Source organism: Meriones unguiculatus, chromosome 11, assembly GCF_030254825.1.
Source record: "Meriones unguiculatus strain TT.TT164.6M chromosome 11, Bangor_MerUng_6.1, whole genome shotgun sequence".
NCBI lineage: Eukaryota > Metazoa > Chordata > Mammalia > Rodentia > Muridae > Meriones > Meriones unguiculatus.
The window spans coordinates 19,859,991-19,884,796 of record NC_083359.1 but is presented as its reverse complement, the minus strand read 5'-3'; the positions used below and the strand labels follow the sequence as shown (position 1 = coordinate 19,884,796).

At 49.9% G+C, this 24,806-nt stretch overlaps 1 protein-coding gene across 1 annotated transcript in view; it reads left to right on the top strand.

The window, feature by feature from the left end:
• Positions 1 to 24,806, top strand: part of Adamts2 (ADAM metallopeptidase with thrombospondin type 1 motif 2) — a 206,455-nt gene that overhangs the window by 42,624 nt on the left and 139,025 nt on the right. The window contains exon 3 of the mRNA XM_021654362.2: positions 23,105 to 23,264. Within this exon, the coding sequence (XP_021510037.2) occupies positions 23,105 to 23,264 (160 nt within the window). The remainder of the gene's footprint in view (positions 1 to 23,104; positions 23,265 to 24,806) is intronic.

Here is a 24,806-nt window from a genome sequence, read left to right as displayed (position 1 = left end):
AGGGCCCCTTTGTAAAGGGTTTTGTCCTAAGTCTGAGAAGTATTTTTGAAAGCTTATTATACCAAAAGCACTGTGCTCAGTGCTAGGGATACAGAAATGAAAAGGGTCCATCTTGTCCTCAGGCGGGTCATAGGCAAGAGGGCAAGGAAGAAAGAAGAGTGAAAAAGAGGTGGGAAAAGCAAATCAACAGGTGCCTAAAAGGCACTCTGTGCCCTTTCAAATCTCTCACATTTAAAAACAATTAAACATGTTTTTTTTCCCCCAGCATACAAAATACTTGTTTGTATAAGAAAAATAACTCTAGGAAAACAGAAAGAAAAAAAGAATAAATTTTCCTATTTTGGAGTAGCTAGTGTGGTCTCCCCACAAGCATGCTCAGGTCCTTGACTCTGGAATCTTTAAATATGCTGTGTTAGACGGTGTTGGGAAATGAGGATGGCCAATGAAGTGACAGTTGTTCATTATTTGATTTTAAGAGAGGGGATTATGCTGGATTATCCAGGTGAGCTCCGTGAACAAGAAAGGATTCTTAAAAGCAGAGGTCAGAGTCAAGGAGAGACTGAGAGATGTCAGCTTTGAAGGTGGAGGAAGGGACTACGAGCCAAGGAAAGCAAGAAAGAGGTCACTAGAAGCTGCAAAAGAGGAGATCAGTACTCCTCAGAGCTTCCAGAAGGATCGCAGCCCACGCCCACCCTTCCTCAAGCTTTATCGTAGCCTAAGGAGACTCATTTTTGAACTTTTGAGCTACTGAACAACTTGTATTGTTTTCAACCAGTAAGTTTATGGATGTTACATCAGCAATGAAAACTCAAAAGCTACTACTGGGGTGTTGGTGACCATTATCTATCTCATGACATATTAATTTATTATTATTGTTATTATTATTGTTGTATGGGAAGTAGCACACATGTGAAGGTCAGAGGACAGCTTCGTGGAGTCAGTTTTCTACGTTCACCTTTACATGAGTCCTGGGGATCAGATTCAGGTTACAAGGCTTCCATCATTGAGTGGCAAACACTTTTAGCCACTGAGCCATCTCTCTCACCCAATGACACATATAAATATTTTATACATGATATCCTGTTATTCATGCCACTTTTATTATCTTACTTACTTTTGATATATTTTTGGTCTCTTTCTCTCTTCTTGACTGTGCTGTATTCGATGGTGTTGGGGATGAGGATGGCCAATGAAGTGACAGTAGTTCGTTATTTTACTTTAATAGAGGGGATTATTATCCTGGATAATCCAGGTGAGCTCAGTGAACATGAAAGGATCCTTAAGAGTGGAAGTCACTCTTTAATGTTCCCTTGTTGTTTTTATTCTGTTTTACAATCGTGAAGCATTGAGGCTACGAATTTGCTTTTGGTGACAGCTTTGGTCTCACCCAGACATGCTGATATATTGGATTGTTAATATCAGTATGTTAAAAAGTACTTGTGCTTTTGATTCTCTTAATCTAAGTACTGTTTATGGGACAGTTTAAAGAATTCCCAAATGGTAGAGTTTTATTGTGTTAAGCTGTCATCCTAATTTCTTGTGAGTACTCAGTATCTTTGCAAGTTGAGATGAGACCTTGTTAGCTTATATATTCAAATTTCACTAATGCAGTGACTCATGTTCTCTAGCTGGCACAGATTTCCCATCACTTTACTCTTCCCATCAAACATTTCTGAGTGTATTGAGACTCCATTTTAGTTCTGTAGCTTTTTTCTCCTTCCCTCTGGGTAATCAGCATCTTCCAGTCAGCATCCAAGGCTCTTGGGCTGTCTTGGCCCATCTGGGCTGTTGAAGAACTAGGCCTCTCAAATCTCTCCCAGATTTGGAAGTTGGAAGTCCCAGGTTAAGGTATGAACTTGTTTAGTCAACTCCTGTTTCATAGTGACAGCTCCTCACCTTGTTCTTATAGAGTGGATGGGACAAGCAAGCTCTGTTGGGTTTTTCTTCATGAGGGCTGGGCTCCTGGTACCTCCCCATGTCCCTTGGGCCCACGTTCCTCATATCATCACGTATGGACTTTGGAGGGGGACATATTTTCAGATCCCTAGCAACAGGACCTCAGTCATTTTCCACAGCTGTCAAAGCTCTAGTAAGAAAGGAAGAGTTAGTCTCCATGGAGACTCGGCAGGGATGTCCTGGTCCAGATCAGACACCCTGAATTATGAGCACAGAGGCCACCTGGGTGCTCCGAGACTTGGAGAATTCGGAAATTGCTTCATTTGCTGGTGTTTGCTCAGCTTCTGTAAATGTTAAGTGGGCTTTTGAAGGGAACATGTAGTCTGTGTTATAGGGTCAATGAAGTAAGAGGGAACACTTTGCCCCTGATACCATGGAAACATGGCTTCAGAGAGAGACCAAAAGAGGTGGATATGAAGGTCCCCAGTGGCCTTTGGGAAAAGGAATAGAAGATGTGGGTGCCGGGTGTGGGGAGGGAGAGCAGCAGAGGTCAGCTTGCAGAGAAGGGCATGTGAAGGGAAGGGGGCTTTACTGGCTCTTGGAAAGGGGACACAGACTCATCGCTTAAGATTGGAAGGTGAAGATGAGGCATGTGCTTGGGTGGAGAAAGAAGACTGATGAGAGGCAGATTCAGGTTCAGCAGGTGACAGATATTCTGTTTAGGGGACTGAGCGAGCCAGGGGAAGAGCGCTGGTTGGCTGTGTTTCTAGGCTTTCAGCTCAGATTCTAGCTTCTTTCTATGGCTCGCATAGGAAATTATTTACCCCAGTCACCCTCTCCTACCCTCCACCTAGAGGCTCATATGCTGACAGCTTGGTTCCCAGTTGGACACTATTTTAGAAGATGCTATCTAGCTGGGAGAAAGGAGGCTGCTGGGATAGACCTTTGAAGGTTGTACTTGTTGCCTGGCCCTTTCTTCCCGATTCTGTCTGTTTCCTGGTTGCCATGAGGTGAGCATCTGTGCTCCATCGCCTTTTCTGCTGTGATGCTCTGTTTCATTTCAGGCCCAAAGATGTATAGGAAGCTGGAATGAGCTAAAACCTCTGAAACCATGAGCCAAAATGAGCATTTAGCCCCTTTAAAGCATGTCTATCAAACTGACCATGGTGGTGCATGCCTGAAATACCAACACTCAGGAGGTGGAAGAGAGAGGACCAGAAGTTCAAAAGTCATGCTCAGCTATATAGTGAGTTCAAGGTCAGCTAGGGTACGTGAGACCCTGTCTCTAAATAAGCCATAAACTTTAAAAATGGTACCCCTTCTGTATTTGTCACAGCAGTGAGAAGTCTGGGCAACACAGGGTCCCACATATTCTGTCAGCACAGTAATATACCAGCAACACAGAAAAAAAGCCCACCAGGGAAGCCAATTCCTGCGCCCATTCTAGGCTAGGATCTCTCAGGCTATTGGCATGTTCTCAACCATGATGATGGTAAGCTAATGTCCCTGAGTGTTCTGTGCTATGGTATGGTGCCTTAGACACATTCTTGCCCATGGTGAGAGGCAGTCCTTGCCCTGGGCTGTGAGCTGGCAGCCACTGATATGCTGTTACCCTTAATAGCAGAAAGGTGTGTGTCCAAGCCTGTCCTGGGCTGTGCTTTCTCAGGACATTGGTACATCCTTACCCATGGTAATGGAAAGCTGATGTCCTTGTGTGTCCTGGGCTGCGGTCTGTTAGCCATTGGCACCTTCTTGTCTGTGGTAATGGAAAGTCAATGTCTCTTTGTGTCCTGGGCTGTGATCTGCTGCCAGTGGCATCTTCTTTGTTCGTGGTAACAGAAGGTGGGGCTCCATGCTTGCCTTGGGCTGTGATCTATCTATCACCCATGGTTATTTTGTTGTCCTTGGTGATAGGTAGGCTGTGTTCCATGTGTGTCCTGGGCTAATAGCTACCAGCCACTGGCACATTCCAGTCCCTGGTGAGGGTAGACTGTGTCGTGAATTTGTCTTAAGTCTAAGGCTCCATGCCGCTGAAGGTAAAGGGGACTCATGCTCCGTGCTGAAATGCGGGTTTTTGCTTCAAGTCTAATCCTGAACTATAAACAAAGCCTCCTGAAATAAGAACCCTAATGTGCGAGTCGGAGCATTCGTCTGACTTACTTAGAGGACCAAGGAGTGTGCCAGCTTCTCTGCTGAAGATTAGCACTTTGTAAGCAGGTGTGAGCCTGTCAGGACAAAGCAGAAGAATAATGTGTCCCTTCTCTGGCGAGAGCAGATGAAAGTGGGGCCAGGCGGCCTCCCTGGGAACAGGAGACTGGGTTAGCACTTACAGGGGGTGCTGGGAGTGAGAAGCCATGGGTGTCACTAGATGACATCATGGGACTGCAGGATGGACAGCTGTCATCATCCAGGGAAGATGTCACAGGCCTCTGCAACGCAGTGAGTATAATATAAGCTGATTGGCTGAGCTGACAATGTCTAGGAGCATAGAAGGCTTTCACTGATTTTTAAATATGTGTGTGTGCGTATGGAGGCCAGAGGTCAACCTCTGGATTGTTGCTTAGGAACTATCCACATAGTTGTTTTTTTTTTTTTTTTTTTTTGTTGTTTTGAGACAGCATCATTGACTGAACTGAGAGCTGACAAATTCACCCAGACAGCTGACCAGTGAGCCCTAGGAATCTGTCTGTCTCCACCTTCCCAGAACTAGTGTTGCATGCCATCATTGACAGTCCTCTGTGCGCACGAGTGTGTGTGTGTGTGTGTGTGTGTTTAAACATGAGTGCTGGGGATTGAACCCCAGTCTTTGTGCCTGCACAGCAAACACCCGCTGAACCCTCTCTCCAGCCCAGGAGGGATTTTCTTTCGATGGAGCTGTCACCATCCAAACCCAAGTCATAGGAACAGAAGGGAAGGAAAGTCAAGCTACTGGGCTCAGGACATTAGAATGGCTGGGAAATGAGGATTTGGGAGGATCCAAACCGAACCCCTGGAACTGCGTAAGCAGCAATCAGGACTTTGTGCTTCCTCTAGTCATGACTGGGGCTGTCTCAGATGCACATTCCAAGGAGACTCACCCAGGGCATCTCTCTCTCTCTCTCTCTCTCTCTCTCTCTCTCTCTCTCTCTCTCTCTCTCCTCTCTCTGTGGTATTGCAGGGATTTTTCCTATATAGACACTTTGATTAAAAGATGCACAGCACGATTCATAAGTCACGTGGGCCATGGCACCATGAATCAATAGAGATTTAGAGGGCTAGAGGAGGAGAGGTGCTGACATTCCTGTTTCCTGCCCAGTCATTGCCCACGAAGGTCCTTGTTAGTGTGCAGATCCAGGAACTGTCTCGTCTTGTCCTGTAGTGTTGGGTGTGCTGTTTCTGGCTAATTTTACATTCATACCTCCCAGAGCCGGGGCGGTGGTGGGAGAGGGACAGTAACACCATTAACCCTCCGCTAGGTATAACTCTCTGGAACCTGTTTGCGTGGAGATGCAGCTGACAGCTTTTGCCACTGTGGTCCCTAACTTTGTCTGCATGGTGCCGGTTGCAGCTTTTCCTTTGGCTTTGTCCATTCGTTGAGCCCCTCCCTGGGAACACTGGCATCCATGGCTCCCACAAAAATCACTCCTGAACTTTGTTAGTGATAGCTACCAGTGCAGGTCACACCCAGACAATCCAGGAAAGGATGAGCCACCTCTCCTTTTTCTGGGTATGTTAAATTCCTTATTTGGAGGTTTCTAGCGTAAGGGAAGGACGGTACATCTCCCTGCTGCCCATTTCTTGCCGTCCTTAGGATACCTCCATTGTCCTCCTTGAATGTATCATCATGTAGTGCTGAGCAGAGCTTTGCCACGCACACCCCATTGTGTTAGGCAGTCTAGCCTTCTGGGTCCAGCCTAAGGGTGTGGTGCCACCATCCCTGTGACCAAAGAGGACACAGGGAGAAGAGGGGGGTGGCGTTGCACTGCCACAGCTCTGAAAGCTCTGGAAGCAACCAGTCTAGGGGAGACTCTCCTAAGATGGCATGGAGCACTGCCCAGGAGCCAAGAGCAGGGCACACATAAAGGACACCTGCTAGCTGCCCTCACCCTGTGTGTACATGTCAGAGCCTGGGGACACCACTGAAACAGGAGCAGAGATGGAGGAGAGCTGGTGCTCTCGTGCATGGTCCACAGGCGCAGCCTCCATTCAAGTCCTGGGCAACTGCAGGCCAGCATCCTGAACTCATTCTGTAGGAGTTACCAAAACCCTGAGTCAGCACCTCCCGGCGGCCGGGTCCCACCCATGTTCATGAAAGAAGCACCCGCTGGCCATCAGGAGCAGCTCACTTATAATGCTGCTTGCTCTGAATTTGGGGACAATCTCACAGTCACCAGCTATCTTGAGACAGGGGATAGCGGGGATGGTACCCACTAGGACCCACAGGCAGGCATTGTATCATCTTTCCTGGGGAACACAAACAAATGTCAGCTCAGCCTGGAACGCTAATGGCAGACCAAAGTCCCAAGTCGAGCTTGGCCAAGCAGTAAATGTATTGGTCTGAGTTACAGGGCCATAGGTGAGAGGATCCTTCCAGGAGCACGGGTGACCCCAGACATCTGTCTCACCACAGAAGTCCTACTCCATGATGGATGATGACCTCATGAAGCTGCGTCATGGAGCCCAGCCCTAAGTTAGCCTTCTATTTCCTGTACATTCTTGTCACCCTTCTGTCTCTAAGACTACATGCCCCCAGGAGGCTGGAGGAAGTGGTGGGTGGAATTCCACCTGAGTGTTTGGTGGCTTTCTTCTCCTTGTAGGGAATATTAATAGCCACACATACGATCATTCATATGACTACTAATAACAATTGGCTATTATTTTCTGTAGCTATTACTGTGTTGGTCTGCTTATTTGGTTGCTGTGACTATGAGGCCGAAGTCGTCTCTGCTTCATGATGGCTATGGCGTGGTCATGTTTTTTGCAGCAAGGAAAAAGCTGTGCCATAGCACGGTAGAAGGTCGGAGGAGAGGAGTGATGGAGCAGGTGAAGAAGCTCTGTCCAAGATCACTGCTTTGGCTATACTGCTGTGTGTGTGTGTGTGTGTGTGTGTGTCTGTCTGTCTTTATGTATGTATGTACATGTGTACACATGATCCACCTTGTTTGTTTGAGGCAGTTTCTCACTGGCTTGGAGCTCATCAGGTAGGCTGGGCTGGTTGGCCAGCCAGGCCCAGGGATCCTGTCCCCTCCTTACACTGGAATTATAAGTATGTAGCACCATCATGCCAGTGTTTTCATATGTGTTCAGGGATCAGATTCGGATGCTTGTGGGACAAGCACTTTATGACTGAAGTGTCTCTCTGGAGCCCTGGACACTTGAAGAGCGCTTTCAGCTCTTTTGTAGAATTGGGCCTTTGCATGGGTGCCATGCTGTGCCATGGGCGTCTGTGGGAGTGGTGGTGGTTGGCTTAGAGCAACCAAGGGCTTGTTCCTGGTGCAACCTTTTCTATCCCGGGAGTTGCCTCTGTCTCCCAGCGTAGTCTCCCTGGCAGCCCGTGAAGAGAAGAGACCTTTGGTCCATGCGTATTGCCGTGTTTTCTCTAGGATGAAGAAACATCCCAGTGTCACCAGTGAGGACTCTCTGGTGCTTAGAAGTCCTGCTTTCTCACATTCTCCCCAGATCACCACACACCAGATGAGGACACAGCCTCTGAAGGATGGGCAGCCTCTGAAGGCCCACAGAGCAGCCTGGCCCCAAACCAGACAGCCTGGCCCTGACAGTCCCGTCTCTTCCCATAAATAAACCAGACGCGCTCTTCCGTCAGATGGCGTGGCCTGCTTTTTGTTTTGGGAAATCTGGACAAGAAGAGGTAGCAGACAGTTTCGGGTCCTGGCAGGGCTGCCTAGCCTGAGAGTGGCAGCTGGGCAGGCGGGCAGAGGACGGTCGGCGGTCAGCCTGCCCCGGATACCACTGAGGAGCCCCGAGACAAGAGCAGGAAGGGTGGATCAGAAGGGAACCAAAGTTGGGCAGGGCACCAGGCTCTTGGGTATATGTGTGAGAGAGAGATGCCTAGAGAGGGATTCAAGCCTCGGGGACCCAGGGAAGTGACAGTCCGCAGTGACAAGTTGAAGTCAAGGCTCGTTGAGAATGTTCAGACCGGGGCACCCCGGCACACTGAAAGCAGAAGGTATATCTTCTCTGTGTCTCAGCATTACCCCCCAAAACACTCTATTCTCTCTCTCTCTGGGAAAACTGAGGCTTAGGGAGAGGAATGGCTGATCCCGTACCCCACAGCAGAATGGCAGCCTGGGTCCCCTCATGCACTTTCTCTGCAGAAGTGAGAAAGTGAGGTGAGGCTCACCCTCACCTCTGTGGGCGCATCCCTTAGCCAGTGTATTTTCTCCTCACTGCTGTGGCATAGGCCAGCATCCCTGCCTCCTGCTGGGACCTGGACTACTCAGCACCTTTCCCCACATTAAGGACATTCTCGGTCGGAGGCGAGGCTGCGGGCTCCCTACCCATCAGCCAGCCTTGGTCCACCTACCCGGCCCCTGGGCCCTTGGTGTTCGCATACCCTTTCTGACCTCCTGGAGATGCCTGTGAGGGAAGCAGTGGGGCACGGCCACCTGCTTCTCTTTCCAGCATTGAGTGCTCTCTCTGATTTTGCCATTTAGAGAGAGGGTCCCCTGTGGGGCAAGCTGTGTTCAAGGTTGGAGCCACGGCTTCCAGCTGCTGGGTGGCCTCCACCTTGAGATCCCTAGAAAGAAAAGTCTGGGGTATGTGAATACATAAGGAATCTCTTAGCAGGAGCCCTAGACACCTCTAGAGACAAAGTCATCCTCCTTACAGTGGTGGAAGGGGCTGGTTGCAAGCTGGCCCTAGGCATGGAGCCTGGAGTAGGGTTCTGGCACTACTCATAGACAGTGGAGCTGGGCTTGTCTCTGCTGCCCATGGCCCGTACAGCATCTGAGCCTTTGTCTACTGTTCTGTGCCCTGAGAATGCTCCACTCTGGAGGGATCAGGCTCCAGGTGACCATCTCTGGGATGCTCAGATCTTGTTAGAGTTGTGGCTTTTTTTATATGTCTGATTTTAATGCTCAGGGAAATGACAGTGACCTGTCCAGGACCTCTTCTTGGTGCCCAAGGGTAGCTTTGCGGTGGTGCTACCTCCAGCAACTAGCATGGCTTCTGTGTGTCGTGCGTGGCTTCTGTGTGCTGTGTGTTGTGTATGTCTTCTGTGTGCTATGTGTGTCTTCTGTGTACTGTGTATGGTTTCTGTGTGTTGTGTGTAGCATCTGTGTGTTGTATGTGTCTTCTGTGTGTTGTGTGTGGCATCTGTGTGGCATGTGTGGATTCTGTGTGGGTGACAGTGTGGGCTGACTCTTGCCTTTCCTCCAAGTTCATCTGCTGTAGGCCCCCTGACCTCACTTTGGAAAGAGGATCTTTAAGGAAGCGATTAAAACGGGAGGCTGATGATCAATGATGTCAGTGTCCCGAGAAGAAGAGCTCAGGACACAGACACACACAAGGGAAGACTATGGCCATGTATAAGCCAGGTAGAACAAGCCATGCGCAACTCAGAAAGAGCCAACATGCTGGTACCGTGGCCTTAGACTTCCTCTTTTGGAACTTTGGGGTTGAGTTTGTGCTGCTTACGCCACCCATGGGTGGCACTTGGATATGGCAGCGCACACACACCAGCACAGAGGCCCTCTCGAGGTGGTGTGGGTAGTGGTCTCCTGTGAGTGACTTGCTCCTGGGTATATAATAGAACCACTGTGGGTGAGGTGAGCCTGCAGCAAATGTCAACACCGTGGTGCTAAGCTCACCAGGCCCTGAGGTCCTGGAGTGTGTCCTTGAAGGCTTTATCTGCTAATGCTGAGTCTGTTGGGGGAGGAGGTGTCCCACACGGTATAGGCAACAATGTCTATAGGTCTTTGGACCCTGTGGGTGTAGGTGGCCCGTGACACTTTGTCCCTATTTACTGGCCATGCGTATGTTGGTTTTGGGTATTTAGCACCTATAAAGCTTCCTCAGTCCCCCCAAATAAAGTAATGTATTGGCACACCTAGACAAGGGCCCATGCCAGCCCAGCCCACTGACCAGATCACGTAGGCTGGGCAGACATATTTTGGCCTCCAGGACGCAGTCAGTAAAGAAGCTTGTGCAGGCCTCCAGGGAGGCAGATGATGGCTGCATAGAGATTTCGGATTGAACCAGCCTGGGCTACCCCAGCTGGGTGCCAGCCCAGACAAGGGGCTGTGGAACCCAGCTTTTGGACACCGTCCAGCGCGTGTGTTCCTGCACCCTGCACCTCAAGGCCGTGTCTGCCGTGGCCCAGCTGGTAAGCTGTGGTAGTTCAGAAGGGAAATTTGCACTTTTTGATGGTGTGGCAAATGTTCCCGCAGCAAGACTCATTTTTCTTCCTTAGTGGCGGGCGCTCCGTTATTTATGTGAATGTTAATTTGCGACTGGGGACATTCCCCGACGTGGTCCTCATGCTGATGGAGACCTGGGAAATGTCAGCGGGAAGATCTGGCAGGGACAAGTGTCGTATCTTGTGATGGATGGGCAGGCCTGCTGTGGTCTCAGGGTCTGCGCCTGACTCCCTGACCCCTCCTGTCCTGGCTGGCGCTGGCAGCCTGGCTGTACTTCCTGGAGCTATCTGTCCCTGGCTCTGGAGGCTGAGGGATGAGGGAACTGGCTGTGGGGGCCTGAGTGTGAGACATTATAGATCCTCATAGGCTGGAGTCCAGGTCCCATGGGGGTGTTACTTGATTTCATGAGGGGCAGGCTAGCCAGCCCCTGCCCTAGTCCCCGTATGACACCCTTAATTGCTGTCTCGTTTATCCTATTTTCCTTCAAAAATTTTATTTGTTTGATATTTATGCCCTTTATAAAAAATTCAAAAATAGAACATAGGCTGAGCAGATGGCTCAGGGAGTAAAGCAGTTGTCACAAAAGCAGGACAACTTGAGTTTGGGTCCCCAAACACCCATATTTACACATATGCATGCCTGTGTAAGATGTGTGCACACACATGCATTTAAAAATACAACAAAGTCAAGAAACTCACCTCAAGCCTTAAACAGTAACCTTTCTTTCCATGTTTGCAAGCAGCTCTCACGTCACTTTTACTGTAATGTCAACGAGAGCTTCTCACCCTCACTTAACTATGTATATCGACCCTCATTCCACTCCCACGCCACTGCGACCTAGAGAGGCCTGAGAGTCAGCAGGGATGAGGCCAATACTTGAGCTTAAATAGATCAAGGCGGAGGCCACACTCTCCTTGTCAACTACATGCATAGCCGGTATGGAGGTGGGTGCAGTTTCACTCTCCACAGACAGGAGCTGCCTTCTCAGACACCCATGGGTCACCCAGAAATCCCCGTGGCTCATCACACACTTACAAATTTAATGACACCCTTAAGAAGGTTCTTGTCTTTAAAACAGTTTCACCGTTTGTATTTATCACGATACCTCTATTGTGTTCTGTCGTGTGACTTACGCATTCTGATTTATGGTTTTTGTTTTTGCTTTGTCTGCCTTCCAAATTTACTATGCAGCCTGGTTTCGGTGATTTGGGAGGTTTGTACTAGTTTTTCTAGTGGTGACTTTCGTGACCTTAAATAGTGTTTACTTTTTGTTTTTGTGTTTTTGAGACTCATAGATTGGGCTGGCTTTGAGCTCTCTGTAGTCAAGGACGACCTTGGGCTCATGATCTTCCTGCCTCTGTCTCCCAAATGCTGGGAGCACAGGCCATTACCACCATGCCCATCTTACTTTTTCTTTTAAATAAACATATATTAATTGACATTTGTAACTTTTTGGTAGTTGTTAACCCATCCATGGAAGATGGAAGCAATCAAGCTATTTCTCTGCTTTTCTCTATTTCTTCTTTGTGTGTGTGTGTGTGTGTGTGTGTGTGTGTGTGTGTGTGTGTGTGTGTGAGTGTGTTTCTTTTGGGTGGATAGGCACATCTTATTCCCTTTCATGTGTTAGATTAATTAAATATGAACTATTTTTAAGTTGCATAGTTTTCTTTCCCAGACTTCTGGTCTGTAATCTTAATTATCACAGAGAAACAGATATAGGGATCAGTTCCTGTCCCTCAAACCTGTGATCTTCCCTTTCATCGAGAACTGATGTTGAGGGACTGGAGAGATGGCTCAGGGGTTAAGAACATTTCCTGCTCTCCCAGAGGACCCAGACTCCAGTTCCCAGCACCCACCTCAGGTGGCCCACAGCCACCTGTAACTCCAGCTCCAGAGGATCCAGCGGTCTCTTCTGGCCTTCTTGGACACCTGAAGTCGTGTGCACACATACACATACACACACACACACACACACACACACACACACACACACACACACACACACAATCATGTCCGGGCTTAATAAAATACAAGTGAGGAGCAATGGCCAGGGTTGGAGTCAGAGCCCTTGAGAAAACCTCTCAGCAGCAAAAGAGAAACAAGACCCTTGGGGTGTCCCACAGCCCAAGGCTTTGACTTGCACAAGGTTCTAAGGTTCTGCACTTAGAAGGGAGAGGAAGGACACCCACCAGAAACCCTAGGTTTCTAAACTGTTAGCAGCCCAAATGTCCCTTATATAGTGGATGGGACACATAAAATGTAGCACATACATATGGTGGAATTATTGCCTGGCTGTGAAAAAAACAAGGAAGCACTGATTACAGTAGGAGTCAACCTTAAAAGCATCAGACACAGTGAGTGAATCTAGCCACAGACTCGCATTGCATAGCTTCGTGTATAGGAAGTATCCAAGACAGGAACGTTCCTAGAGACAGAACGTTGATGAGTGGTTGCCAAGGTAACGAAAGGCTGATTAGGGTCAGAGGAGTTGGGGTGAATGCGGCGAGATGACGGCTGACGCATGTGGGCTTCCTTCGGGGTGAGGGCGGTGCAGTGACACTGATAATGGGAGTGGTTTATTTGGACGCGTTCAATATACTGTTTAAATGCATGAGTTGTGCGGCTTGTGAGTTACGGTTCCATAAAGCTGTCGTGTTTTAAACAGTATTGAAACCTACAGCGAGAAGTTATTCCCTTTGCAGTTACGTTTTAAGCTTTCTGTTTAAGTGAAGGCGAGTCTCAGCACTCTGTTATTTCCTGTGTGTGTACGTGTGTGTGAGCATATGTGCATGCTGCTGCCCAGGCCTGTGTGGGTCTGTGTGCGTGTACAGAGGCCAGAGGAAGATGCTAGGTGCCCTGCTCTTTGCTTCATCCTTTTGAGACTCTCTCTGAACCCAGGGCTAATCTGGTGGCCACCAAACCCTGTTCATCTACCTGTCCAGGGACACAGGGCTCACACAGCCACTCCTGGCTTTTTATGTAAGTTCTAGGGATTTGAACTCAGGTCCTTAAGTTGGCATAGCAAGCACTTTTGCCTGCTGAGCCATCTCCCCAGTCACTACAATCCTTTTTTTTTTTTTTTTTCCCATGATGGGTGGAGATCACAGTTCAGACTCAAGGTCTTAGCAGATAAAGGTATTTGGCTAGAAGTTAATAAAATTCGGTAAGACAAAAATCATGGTGATATTGCAGAGCGGCTGCATTTTGATGAGCTCCATGCCCGTCTATGCTGGTTCTCCTCAGGGGTGGGAGAAGCAGGGCTATGTCTCAGCTTGCCTGTTCCCTGCGGGGAAATTTGTATTAGTGGCTTAACTTCTTTGAGCCCGAGAGGCCTCTGCAAATGAGGCATTCTGCCTGCTTGTAGGATTTTTAGTTTGAATTTCCATCCTATGTCTGGCTCACAGGGGTCTCTTCAGTGACACCAAGAGCCTTGGGAATGGAGAGCAGTGCCACTAGCATTGAGGTGCAAAGGAAGGCCAGGCGTAGAGGGGGAAGGATGCGTGAGGAGTCTCTCTGTGCAGCGGGATGGCTGCTGTGGGAGGCCTCATACACTGGGAGATGACTTAGCCCTCATCCTGCAGGTAGCAGGGAAATTGGGAATGCTTCTGGTTTTCCGTGTGCTAGTTTCCTGTTCACTTCCCTCCCGCTAGAGCTGTGCTTGGTCCCGTGAGGCTCACAGAGGGGTAAAGGCACCTAGTTCAGAGGTCATTGACCTGACTCCTCAGCTCTGCAGGAGAGATGAGAGGACTGATGAATTGGTCACCTGGCTTCATGTCCGGTTCTCTCTGCCCACTGCTCCCTCCACCTGGCGCTTCAAAGTGCAACGTAGCATGCACCCCATCGGGCACTAGGGGAAGTACTGGGGGCACATAACTTTTTCAGCCTTTTCATCTGAGCCCCAGAAACTGACTGGTGTAGGCATAAGGTTATCTGCAATTTAAATGGTGATTTCTGTACACCTGCCTCTCCATATCTGGTTGCAATCCTTGTTCTGAGAATCTCCTGTCTCAATGTTGTATAAACACTGCTCTCCAATTGTCCCCTGATTTGCCAATAAAGCAACTTAGAGCCAGTCGCTGAGCAGGAGAAAGAATAGGCTAGGACTTCCTGCCAGCCAGGGGAGGAGGAAGGAGAGGATGGAGCCATCAGCAGAGGTCCAGTAGACATCAAGAGAGAGTGCTGAGCAGAAAAAGCTACAAAGTGCAAATATCTCTGGGATGTACCCTGAGAGGAAGCCAAATTAGCTTAGAGGGTTAAGAATAGGGTAATAACTGCTCAGTTCTTGTTCTGTGAAGCTTGTTGAAGTAATGTAACACGTATCAATTATTTGGGTGATAACCAGGTGTGTTTGTTGAGAAACAAACACAATTGTATAAAAATAATACACTGGGCCAGTTTAGGTCAAAAAAGAAGTAAAACTTCTGGAGGACACGAAGTGAAGTCCAGAGAGAGAACAAGGTCCGACTGTCTTCAGGGCTCTGTGGAGCTCAGACAACCCTGTCTGAGTCACTCCTTCTAGTCAGCCCTAGGAGGCTCAGGCTCTGCCATAGCTCCCTCAGAGCTACCAACAGAGACATGAACAGGAATTGCTCCACAGGAAGAAGGAGGAGAGCGGTTGGCATTTGACAAGGACCACACCTGTTTACTCCAAACGATCAGGGTGGCCAGCGAGATGGCTCAGTAGTAAAGGTGCTCGCTGCACAAGCCTGATGACCTGAGTGCAGTCCCTTGAACCGTGACCTGTACATGTGTGTTGAGGCATGTGCACATCCCCCAACAAACCAAACGACCAACAAACAAACAAAGACTTTTTTTTTTTTTTAATGCTAAGAGAGTTGGGCAAGCATGGGCTCCAGTAAAGAGCTGCTCAACTATAGATCTTTCCAGAAGGAGTTGCTCCAGAAGGCACAAAGCAGGAGCCGTTAGAGGTATGTAGAAGAGGGTAGGGAGAGTTAGGTGACTTCTAACACGATGGATGGATTGTGCTTCCACCCCTTCCACACACAGCTGTCAACCACTGTTTAGAAAAGTGGAGATCAATGTGCAAAGATACTGCCAGATGCAGAGCTAGACCAAAAGTCCTCTCTCTGGTTTCAAGGGAGTAGCCCAAATCAGGTGCAGCCATGCTGTGATTTGAACAGGAAATATTTCTCAGAAGCCTGCGTGTTAAATGCTTGCTCCTCAGCCAGCAGTGCTATTGTGGAAGGTTCTGGAAACTTTGAGTGGGGACTGTCTGGGCGTGTGTCTTTGGAGGTTATACCGGGTCTTCCTGTCCTTAGCCCCTTCCTTACTCTTTGTTTCCTGTTCCCCTCGAGCTAAGGATGCCTCTGCCTCCATGAAGTTCTGGGTAGTACATGGGGAAAAACTGTGTGCATTAAGGCTTCTGGGAACGTGGGCTAAAATAGGCCTTTCTCTCTTTACGTTGCCCCCTCAGGTATTTTGGTCACAGCTAATGCACAACTTCGTAACTCCTCAGGGAAGTGAAGCCCCTTTCCCACAGAGATGCCAGGATTGTTCTGCTCTTACCCCGGCCTCCGAGAGGGCAAGTGGCGGCCAGACTGAGCAGGCTTTGTCAAGAAGTGCCACAGGAATGGCAGCTCCGATCTGTGGATCTGCTGCACTGCTTCCTGTCAGACCAGCAGGAGGCTGGGCTTGTCGCTGAAAAGAGGTTGGGTGGTGACTGCTGGATGGTCCAACTGGACCTCCCAGGAGCTCATAGTTCTATGGGCAGCAATCTTGCCAGACCCATTCATGTTGGAGGGTTCTGGTGGCAAGCACAAACAAGGTATGCGTGCGTGTGTGCGTGGTGTGTGTGTGTGTGTGTGTGTGTGTGTGTGTGTGTGTGTGCGTGCGCACGTGTGTGCGGTTTCAGAACAAGGTGAGTTTGAGAACAGCAGGGAGCTGAAGTTGACACAGTCTGCCATTTGTTCCGTCCACGCCAGGTTCCCTCTAGATTTGGATCAGCCTTTCTTTACCGTCCTTTCTGCGTTTTCTATCCCCCTCTCCCTCCCCTTCGTATTTGTGTAAGTGTGTGGGAGTGGCAGGTGCAGTGTGCACACTGTGTGTGCACAAGCTTTGAGACACGCTTTTGCTAGTGAGCTCTCGGGATCTACCTATACTCCCCCCCATCCTGGGATTGCAGGATTCAAACTCAGGACTTCCTGCCTGCAGAGCCAGCACTCCTATCTACTTAGCTACATCCCAGCTCCTGTTCTCTCTTGATTGTTCTCTCTTGATAAACAAACACATGACAGTCTCTGTGCTGGAAGTTGCAGAAATGCTGAGTTTAAGCCACAGACATGGTTGGATTTGTGGGTGCATAGGAGGTGCTTGCAGCCTCTGGCTCCCAAGCGAGGAGGCACCAAGGGTGAGCAGCCAGCTCTGCCAATGCAAGTAAGAGGCCCCCTGCATTTCCTACAATAATCCAGCTTTGAACCTATCAGAGTTTTACATGCATTAAAATTCAAAGTAGCAGAGGGTAGCCTTTGGATTGTAAGGCATTTTTAACTTTTAATTTCTATTCCAGTATCTGCTTCACCATCAGTCAAATAGCAAAGGAGCTGGACACAGAGGAGGGAGGTCGAGTCTCATTTTGTAATTTGCTGAGATTTGAATACTGGCAATTTGGCTTTGTGTCCAAAGTATGGCTGGTCTCAGGGCCTTTGCAGTGATGCTGAGGCATGGGACTGAGTCCTCCCTGGAAGCTTGCTTCTGCCACACAGTAAGAAGCCTGGTTGGGTTTGACAAACAATCACAGCCTTGCTGAATGACAGTTGGGACCAGGGTACCAAACCTTCTGCAAGACACCAGGCTGGACAGACATGGGGTAGGACACAGGCCACCAGCAGACTCCCAACAGAGCCCTCACCAGGCTGGCGTGCTTGAGAGATCTTTTTAATATTTATTGAGTTGGGAAAGGGAACGGATTTTTATTAATAAAAATTACATGTAAAAACAGATACTCTTGCCACTGGCAGCAGGAAATCAAAGTCCTGGGGGGAAAAAAACAGTGAAAATTAGTTCATAGTGTGTGCCTTGTTCCCTTGTCAATTTTCTTCTGCTGGGTTTTAGACAGCTGTCTCAGGGATGCATACTAAACTGCCGCTCCTCCAGCATTCTGTTAATGAACGCTGCTTTCTTTGGGATGAGCCCCTTGTGTGGCATTATTCAGGTCAGGGGTCTTTGGGGAAGGTCAGTTGGTGACTTCAGGGTGATCAGCGAGTCACCTCAAAATGGTCGCCCTTTTGTTTGGGGAAGGCAACTGGCCTTCAGGTTCAGGGATGGTTGGCATATTAGTTACTTGCCTCGTTGCTATGACAAAACACCTGACGAAATCAACTCAAGGAAAGAAAGGTTTGTCCTGGAAGACAATGTGAGGTGTGGCCCATCACAGCAGGGCAGTCATGGCAGGAGGAGCTTGAGGCTGTGGGTCAGGAAGCGGAGAGTCACGAGTGCACCCCTCTCTTTCTCCTTTTCGCTCATGCCAGGGCTCCTGCGTGTGGCATGGTAGCACCCACACCTGGTACCACACATGATAACACTTCTCATCTCACTTAACCCAATCTAGACAGTCCCTCGCAGACCAGCATAAAGGCTCGTTTCCATGGTAATTCTAAATCCCATAAAGCTGACGAGAGCAGTTCTCACCATCAACCTCTGGTCCTGGGTGCTCATCTCTCCTTAGAAATCGTCGTGTGTTGGACTTCAGCATGATGGGTCGGATGGCCACCCATTAGTCTTGGGGATGGCTATCCTTTGTTGCCAGGTGGGGTCAGGCTCTGCGGAGTGGCCACCCACTGGCCTTGGAAACACTTTCCCACTGTAGTCTCACATTGGTTTTAGAGATAGGTGACCATTGACTTGGAGGCTGGTCCTTCACTGGGTTTGGAGGTGAGTGGTCACTTATCTTGGGAGTGACTGTGGTGCTCAGGTGGTGGCCTTTCAGTGCTGTGAGGGGCCTAAGAGCCACACAGGTTCATCCGTATGGTATGTGTGTGCATTTCACAGCACCCAACAGAGATGGTGTATAGAATCCTTAACTGTAAAGAAACATGCCCAATGCCTCCATCCCAGAGCAAGTTGTAAGTCTCCAGCCCTGTAAGAAACCCTGAGTGCACTGGCTTCACAATTATCTGCAATTAGCATCCTTTTTATCTGGTGGCTTGACCATAGGCCAGATGCCGAAGCTCCCCTCTTCTCCAGTTTCCCGGATGTTAAGTGGATCAGCTGTCTTTTCCCTTGCACCATTGCTGAAGGAGCACTTGAACACAGGGACACGCCCAGGACCACGTCACCCAGGATTCTAGTGCCCTTCCTGGAGATAACTGAAAGGGTTCCCAGCCAAGCAGCTTGGGCTCAGGCCATGATGTCATGACATCAAGTGGACACGGGGCCTCACTTCAGCCCTGTGACCTTCCACTCCTCTTGTGGAAGAAGAGAGTCTGACCTGTGATATGAAGGGAGACCTTAAGCTGTTCTGTGTTGACATCCATCAGCCAAACATGGCGACTCCTCACCAGGTCAGGTGTGGTTCGCAGGGCCCAGGGTTACACTGCACATGTCTCCCAGCCTGGGATACAAATCTTTCCGGAAGGGGAGGTTGTTCTGTGCAGACATGATGCCCTAGTGTCCCTCTCTAATTGCTTCAATAGGACTCACCTTTCCCAGGATTCCTCTATGGCAAACCCCTTCCAGGAAGCCTGAGCTCTGATTTCTAGACGGTGTGCATCCTCGGAAGGCCTCTTCATCCTCTGAGTCTCCCCATTGGAAAGTAAGCAGTACAGATAAAATAGCTTGACTCGAGGCCCACCAACAATGCAGGCACTGGTTCTAAGGATGTCCCAGGCCTCATGTCTCTCTAACAATTTTGGTAGAGGAGGGATGACAGACCCACCACACTTACAGCTGAGGAACTGGAGACCCAGGGAGCTTTGGCATCTTGTCTGAGGTTACACATCCAGAAAAAGAGTGCAGGAACCCAGCAAGCCAGACTCTCAGGGTTAGCCTGCCCCCTGCTCACCACACAGGGGTTAATTCCCATGCTCATCCAAAGGCTTCTATTAATAAAGCTGGATCTGAGATGCCCGTCTCCTCTAAAACCAGATACATGGGAACCATGCACGGAAGTAACTCTTGCTGTCATAAACACTCTCAGCACGCACCAGCGAACAGGGACCGCACCCTTGTCCTTACCATCATGCGTCCCTCAGAGGACATGTCCTGATGCTTGTGGGTCAACTATTCACTCAGTGTGCAAGCATTTGCTTGGTCCCCACCAGGGCTGGCTGTGCCCTGGGACCCAGGGATGAGTCATAAGTGTGGGGCCTGAACGGTTCCCACCAAACCCTCATCCCTCACACTCTGTTGACTTTATTCTACTTCCATGGCCTCCTGGCCTCCCTCCCTGCCATGTACACAGTGAATCCCTGATGGTCCCCTGCTTTTCCTCTTTCTGCGTCTCTCAGAATGACTCCTCTTCGCCAGGCCACCCATTTGGCCCCAGGATTTCTTTCTTGCTGCTGCCGCTGTGACAAATGCCTTGCAAAGATCAAAATTTATTCTCTCCCAGCTCTGGTGGCTAAAGTCTATAGTTAGCATAGCCCACTTAAACGCCAGGAGTCTGCAGGGCTGAGCACATCCATCTTCCAGTTCTGTGTGGCCGTTGATCTTCCTTGTGGCTGCAGCATGTTGACCTGTCTCCAGGATCACGTCTCCATCGCCTCATTGATGCCCTGTTTTCCTCTGCCTCCTCTCATATGGCGGTAGGCGCATGGTTGTATTTAGGGCCACGCTGACCGTAAGGGCAGTCTTCCAAGCTGCAGAGCCTCAGCCTAGTCCCATCTGCAGAGTCCCATTCTACCACCTGTGATTAAGACTTGGGGAGAAGGAGTAGGAGGACTTTTCAACCAACTCCAGATTTGGAAATAACTTCTGGACCTGACATCTCTCTCTTAGAATCAGATCTGTTCCCAAGCATTCTTCCAAATTTGACTTCCCCGTTTTCCTGGAATCTGTATGCCTCATCCAGGCCTTGCTCCCAGTCTCCCAGGCACCTACAGCTTGCTCTGAGCTTGCTACCCACTTACATTCTTCGAGTCTACCCCGTTCATCCTGTTCATGTAACAGCAGCTGTGAGTTCCATGGAGGGCTTTCCTGTCCGGAAGCTTTCAGGCTGTCGACTACTCTTTCCTTCCCACACAGAGACCTACTCTGCATTCCTTGCTAAGAGCTTTACCCCCTCCCCCCCCAGATCTCCAGCCACCCTAACAGTGAGTTTGTTCCATCGATGGCGGTCCCTCTCTTCAGGCCTTTCTGTGCTCAGTGTCCCTCACCTACACATGGTTCTCCTCTCCAACTTTTCTGGCTGATAGGAAGGGTTGGCACGGTTTTAGCTAGACTTTATCCTTGTTTCTTGAGTCTGGGCCTGATGCTATCCTCGATTTAACTGACCCTCCCACCAACCCTTGCCTGTGACTGTAACTGCTGCTACCACTCTTCCCCAGTGAGCACTTACCTCTGACCCCTGGGCTTTCCCGAGGTGAAGGCAGCAGGTGTATGGCTGCATCTAGCACCCTACACCAGGTGGATGGTCTGTCCATCTACTCTGTCCCTCGAGGTCAGGGTGATGATGTGACAGATGACTTTTGGGTTGTTTGGGGGGGGATGAGTAGTTTCTGAGCATCTGGATGGGTGATGCTGGGAACTGGTCAGGGAGCCCTGGCGAGTACCAGCTAAGTTCAAGCAACAGAAACACCAGCCCTTCTGATTGTCCGAGAGAACCCGAAGCTCTGTCATTGGCATGGACGCCCCTGCTTCTTAAATCTGAACAACTATGCGGAGCTGTGAAAATTTCCTGTGGGTCATAATTGTGTGGTGTGGAGGAATTACATCCCCAGGCTAGACAGTGTGAGACTTTTGACTCCTGGATGACAGACCAAAGAAACAAAATGTGAGGCCTGGGGTGTGGGGCTGGCGAGCTGCGTGGCACCAGGTGGCTGCGTCAGGGAAGGATCTTTGGGAGGCTCTGAGCCTGAGATCAAAGAGAGAACAGGCATTTATTATCAAGTGGCCCAGGTGGAAGATGGGAGCAGGGACTCCCATGTTAGTGTATGGCAAATTTGGGGTCAGTGGCTCAACCAAGTTCATACACCACCTAGCGACCATTGTGAGGCTGAAAACAGGTGCGGGCTGAGAGTCTTGAGTGACACAGAACACAAATGCAGGCAGAAGGGAAGAGCAGGAAGCCCTGTCCAGCCAATACTTGCTATAGAGTCTGGCTTTATGGCAAAGGTGTGCAAAGGGAGGGGAGGGGGCATAGGATTATGGCCAGCCACAAGGGTGTGTATGTCTGCTTGAGGTGGCCATGGCCAGGGAGTGTGTAGCTTCATTTGGTCAGAGCTATGTTTTCCAAGAAAAGTGGCAGTTTCTTGTTCTTGAAGATTTACATTTTATATTTTCGGCTGTGAGTCTAGCCGTCTCTTTAGTGGGGCGGTGGTCATGTACACCGTTAATCCCAGCCCTTGGGAGACAGAGGCAGAAGGATCTCTGAGTCTGAGGAGCAGCCTGGTCTACACAGCAAGTTCCAGGACAGCCAGGGATAGAGAGAGAAACCCTGTATGTTTTACTTTTGGATGTGTTCTTAGTGATGGGTACGCACGTGTCTGTGCAGGCTAGGTCCATGTGAATGGGCTTTCCTTGGAAGCTAGAAGTAGGCATTGACTCCCCTGGGGCTGGAGTTCCTGGATGTTGTGAGAAGTCTGACACGAGTGTTGGCAACTGAACTTGGGACTCTGAAAGAGCAGTGGGCGCTCTTAACCACTGAGCCATCATCTCTCTAGATGCTGCAGTTTCATTGTACAAGGTGAAAGCTCATCATTTTAGTGGTTGGATTCACTAAACAGTATTGCTTGCCACTTTAGAGGTTGCACACTGAGTAAAACCACTTCCTGGGCAAAGCATGAGAGCCTGAGTTCAAATCTCCAGACTCCACGAACAGCGGGGTGTGCTAGTGTGAGCTTCTATAATTCTCACGCCCTGTGGGAAGGTGGGAGGGGAAGACAGGAGAACCCCCAGAAGCTCATAGATCAGCTAGCCTGATAGTGATGTTGAAAGACAACAAAGGGACCCCATTTAAACAAGATGGGGAGACATTGGAGATTGTCCCCTGACCCCCACATCTGTGCTGTGGCATGGACTGGGCCTGCCACTCAGTTAGAAGAAAGCTTGCCCAAGATGTTTAAAGACTTGGGTTTGACTCCCCAGGTTAGGGCAGCGTACCACACACCTCTAGTTTCAGCACTCAAGAAGCAGAGGCAGGAGGTTAGAAGTTCAAAGTCAGCCTCGGCTACATAGTCGGTTTGAGAGCATCCACCCAGTCCAAAATACTGTTTGGACTGAACTGAACGCGTCCATGGGTAGATTCAGTTCTTGGCTGTTAAGGTTTTGACCTGTGTCTTGGAGTGACTCTGTTTCTGGAGGTGGCCTGTATTTGATGCATCATTATGTCCTTCCAAGCCCATACTGCTTCTGTACTTGAACTCCTTCAGGCTGCTCTTGACATTTTGGGCTTTAGAAAGACTTGTCTGGAAGGTGTATGGAGGTGTGAGGTGAAGAGAGGGGATCAGGCACTCTCTCCCCAGACAGGGCTCAGCATCTTTTCTTCTGAGTGACCGGGGGGGGGTGGGGAGGAAGTCTCCAAGTGGAGTCTGAGCAGATGAGGACCCTCTGCCTGTGTCCCCCAGCTTTTAGGATGTCCCAGAAGGAGATAGTACCCTCAGAGGACCCTCCTTGCTGCTCTCCCTCCTGTCTGTGCACCAGGAGTCTGAACTTCTACACTTTGCCTCTCTCTGCAGGCTGGTCTGATCCGGATGGAGGAGGAGGAGTTCTTCATCGAGCCCCTGGAGAAGGGGCAGAAGGATCAGGAGGCTGACCAAGGCCGAGTGCATGTGGTGTACCGCCGACCACCCACTCCCAAACCCGATCCTTTGGAGGGACCACAGGCTCTGGACACAGGTAAGGCTACTGCAGAAGAGCACGTTGGGTGGGGAGCCCTGGATGTCTCTGGACTGTTCCTGGTTCCCAAGGAAACATCTGGAAAAACCCAGTCCCCTCTGCAGGCCTGATTGGAGGCTGAAGCTGAGCCCCAGCCTGACTGGCTGGATGCCTGCCTGGTTGGATGCATGGCATAGGTGTGTGTGTGGGGGGGGGAGGGGTGTGCTGGCGTGCTGAGGCAGAGGGCTCTGAGTACATACCAGTAATCAATAGTGGGAATCCCCACTGCTTCCAGGTCTAGGGCCCTCACAGAAGTTAGGCAGGGCTGTCTGGCGAGCAGTCTTCTGCGAATGCTGGGGAACAGGAGAGAGCTGCGTCAGCACAGACAGCGTCCTGTGTCCTCCAGACAGCCCCTGTCTTCTGCTCCTGTACTGCCACAGTCTGATGATGCCTGCTTCTCATCCCAGAATTTACCTGGTCACTTGGAAGAAAAGGCCCTGAGCATTCTTTCTATATATCCCACCTCCCACCCTCAGGGAACACCTTGAAATGAACCCTCTCCCCAGGACACACCTTGAAAGGACTCCAGAGTAGCTCCAGCAAACCTCCACGTCGTCCACTTGCAGTCACGAGGTCTTATCTTTTTCAACCTAGAATCACAGGGTGCTTTGGGGCCAGGGATATGGGAAGACCTATTGAGCGGCCTGGGTGACTGGCTGGCCACCTGGCTGTGGCCTCACAAATCTTATGAGATAGCCTGAGCCTCCCCAGAGGTCTCTGGATTTGGGGTACTGGATTGTGTGGAGAGGTCCAGGCCAGAACCTGAAGTGACACTCGCAGGTCAGAGGGTCCTGGTGTGTGGAGGAGGCCTCCTTGCCTGTGCCTGGCTTTTGCCAGGCAGCTGGGCAGCTGGGTACTTAGCCCTCAGCCTTGGACCTGGACCTCAGGCTGAGGAAAGCCATTAAAGGTGGCAACAGCGATGGGGGAGAGGCCCAGAATGTTGGACTGGGCACATTTGTAGGCATCTAGTCAGTAGCCTGGATCCCCTAACTGGTGAGCCCCTCTCTGGGCTATGATTTATTGAAATCGTCCTGCTGCTCCGAGGCAGCCCCAGCTCATTTATTTTAGTCCCTTCTGACATTCTGGTTTGACAGATCAATTGGGCACAGCCTGGCAGGGCACTGTTCTAATTTTGAGGCACCGAGTCAGGCACCTCAGTAAAGGAATTGTTCATCGGTTCACTGGTGTTCCCCGGAGATAATCAATATTTCTAGCTGTCCCTTCTTCCCTGGTAATGAATCGCCATCTACCTTAGCTGTCAAGCTGGGCTTCTGGGGGCCACCTGCTGAGCCTTCCCTAAGCCTTAGCCTCACTCCCATCCTTGGGCTTTGCTCTGAAGGGCAGGAGGGAAAATGGGTGCAGGAAGTTCCCCAGACCTGGAGGAAAGGCCTTCCCCTGGCCTTGCCCTCTTGCTAGCCACCTGCCTTTGGACAAAGTTGACTTTTGTTCTCTTATAACAGCTGATAGGGGTTAGAAAAGTCTGGGTTTTTGGAGAGCTCAAGG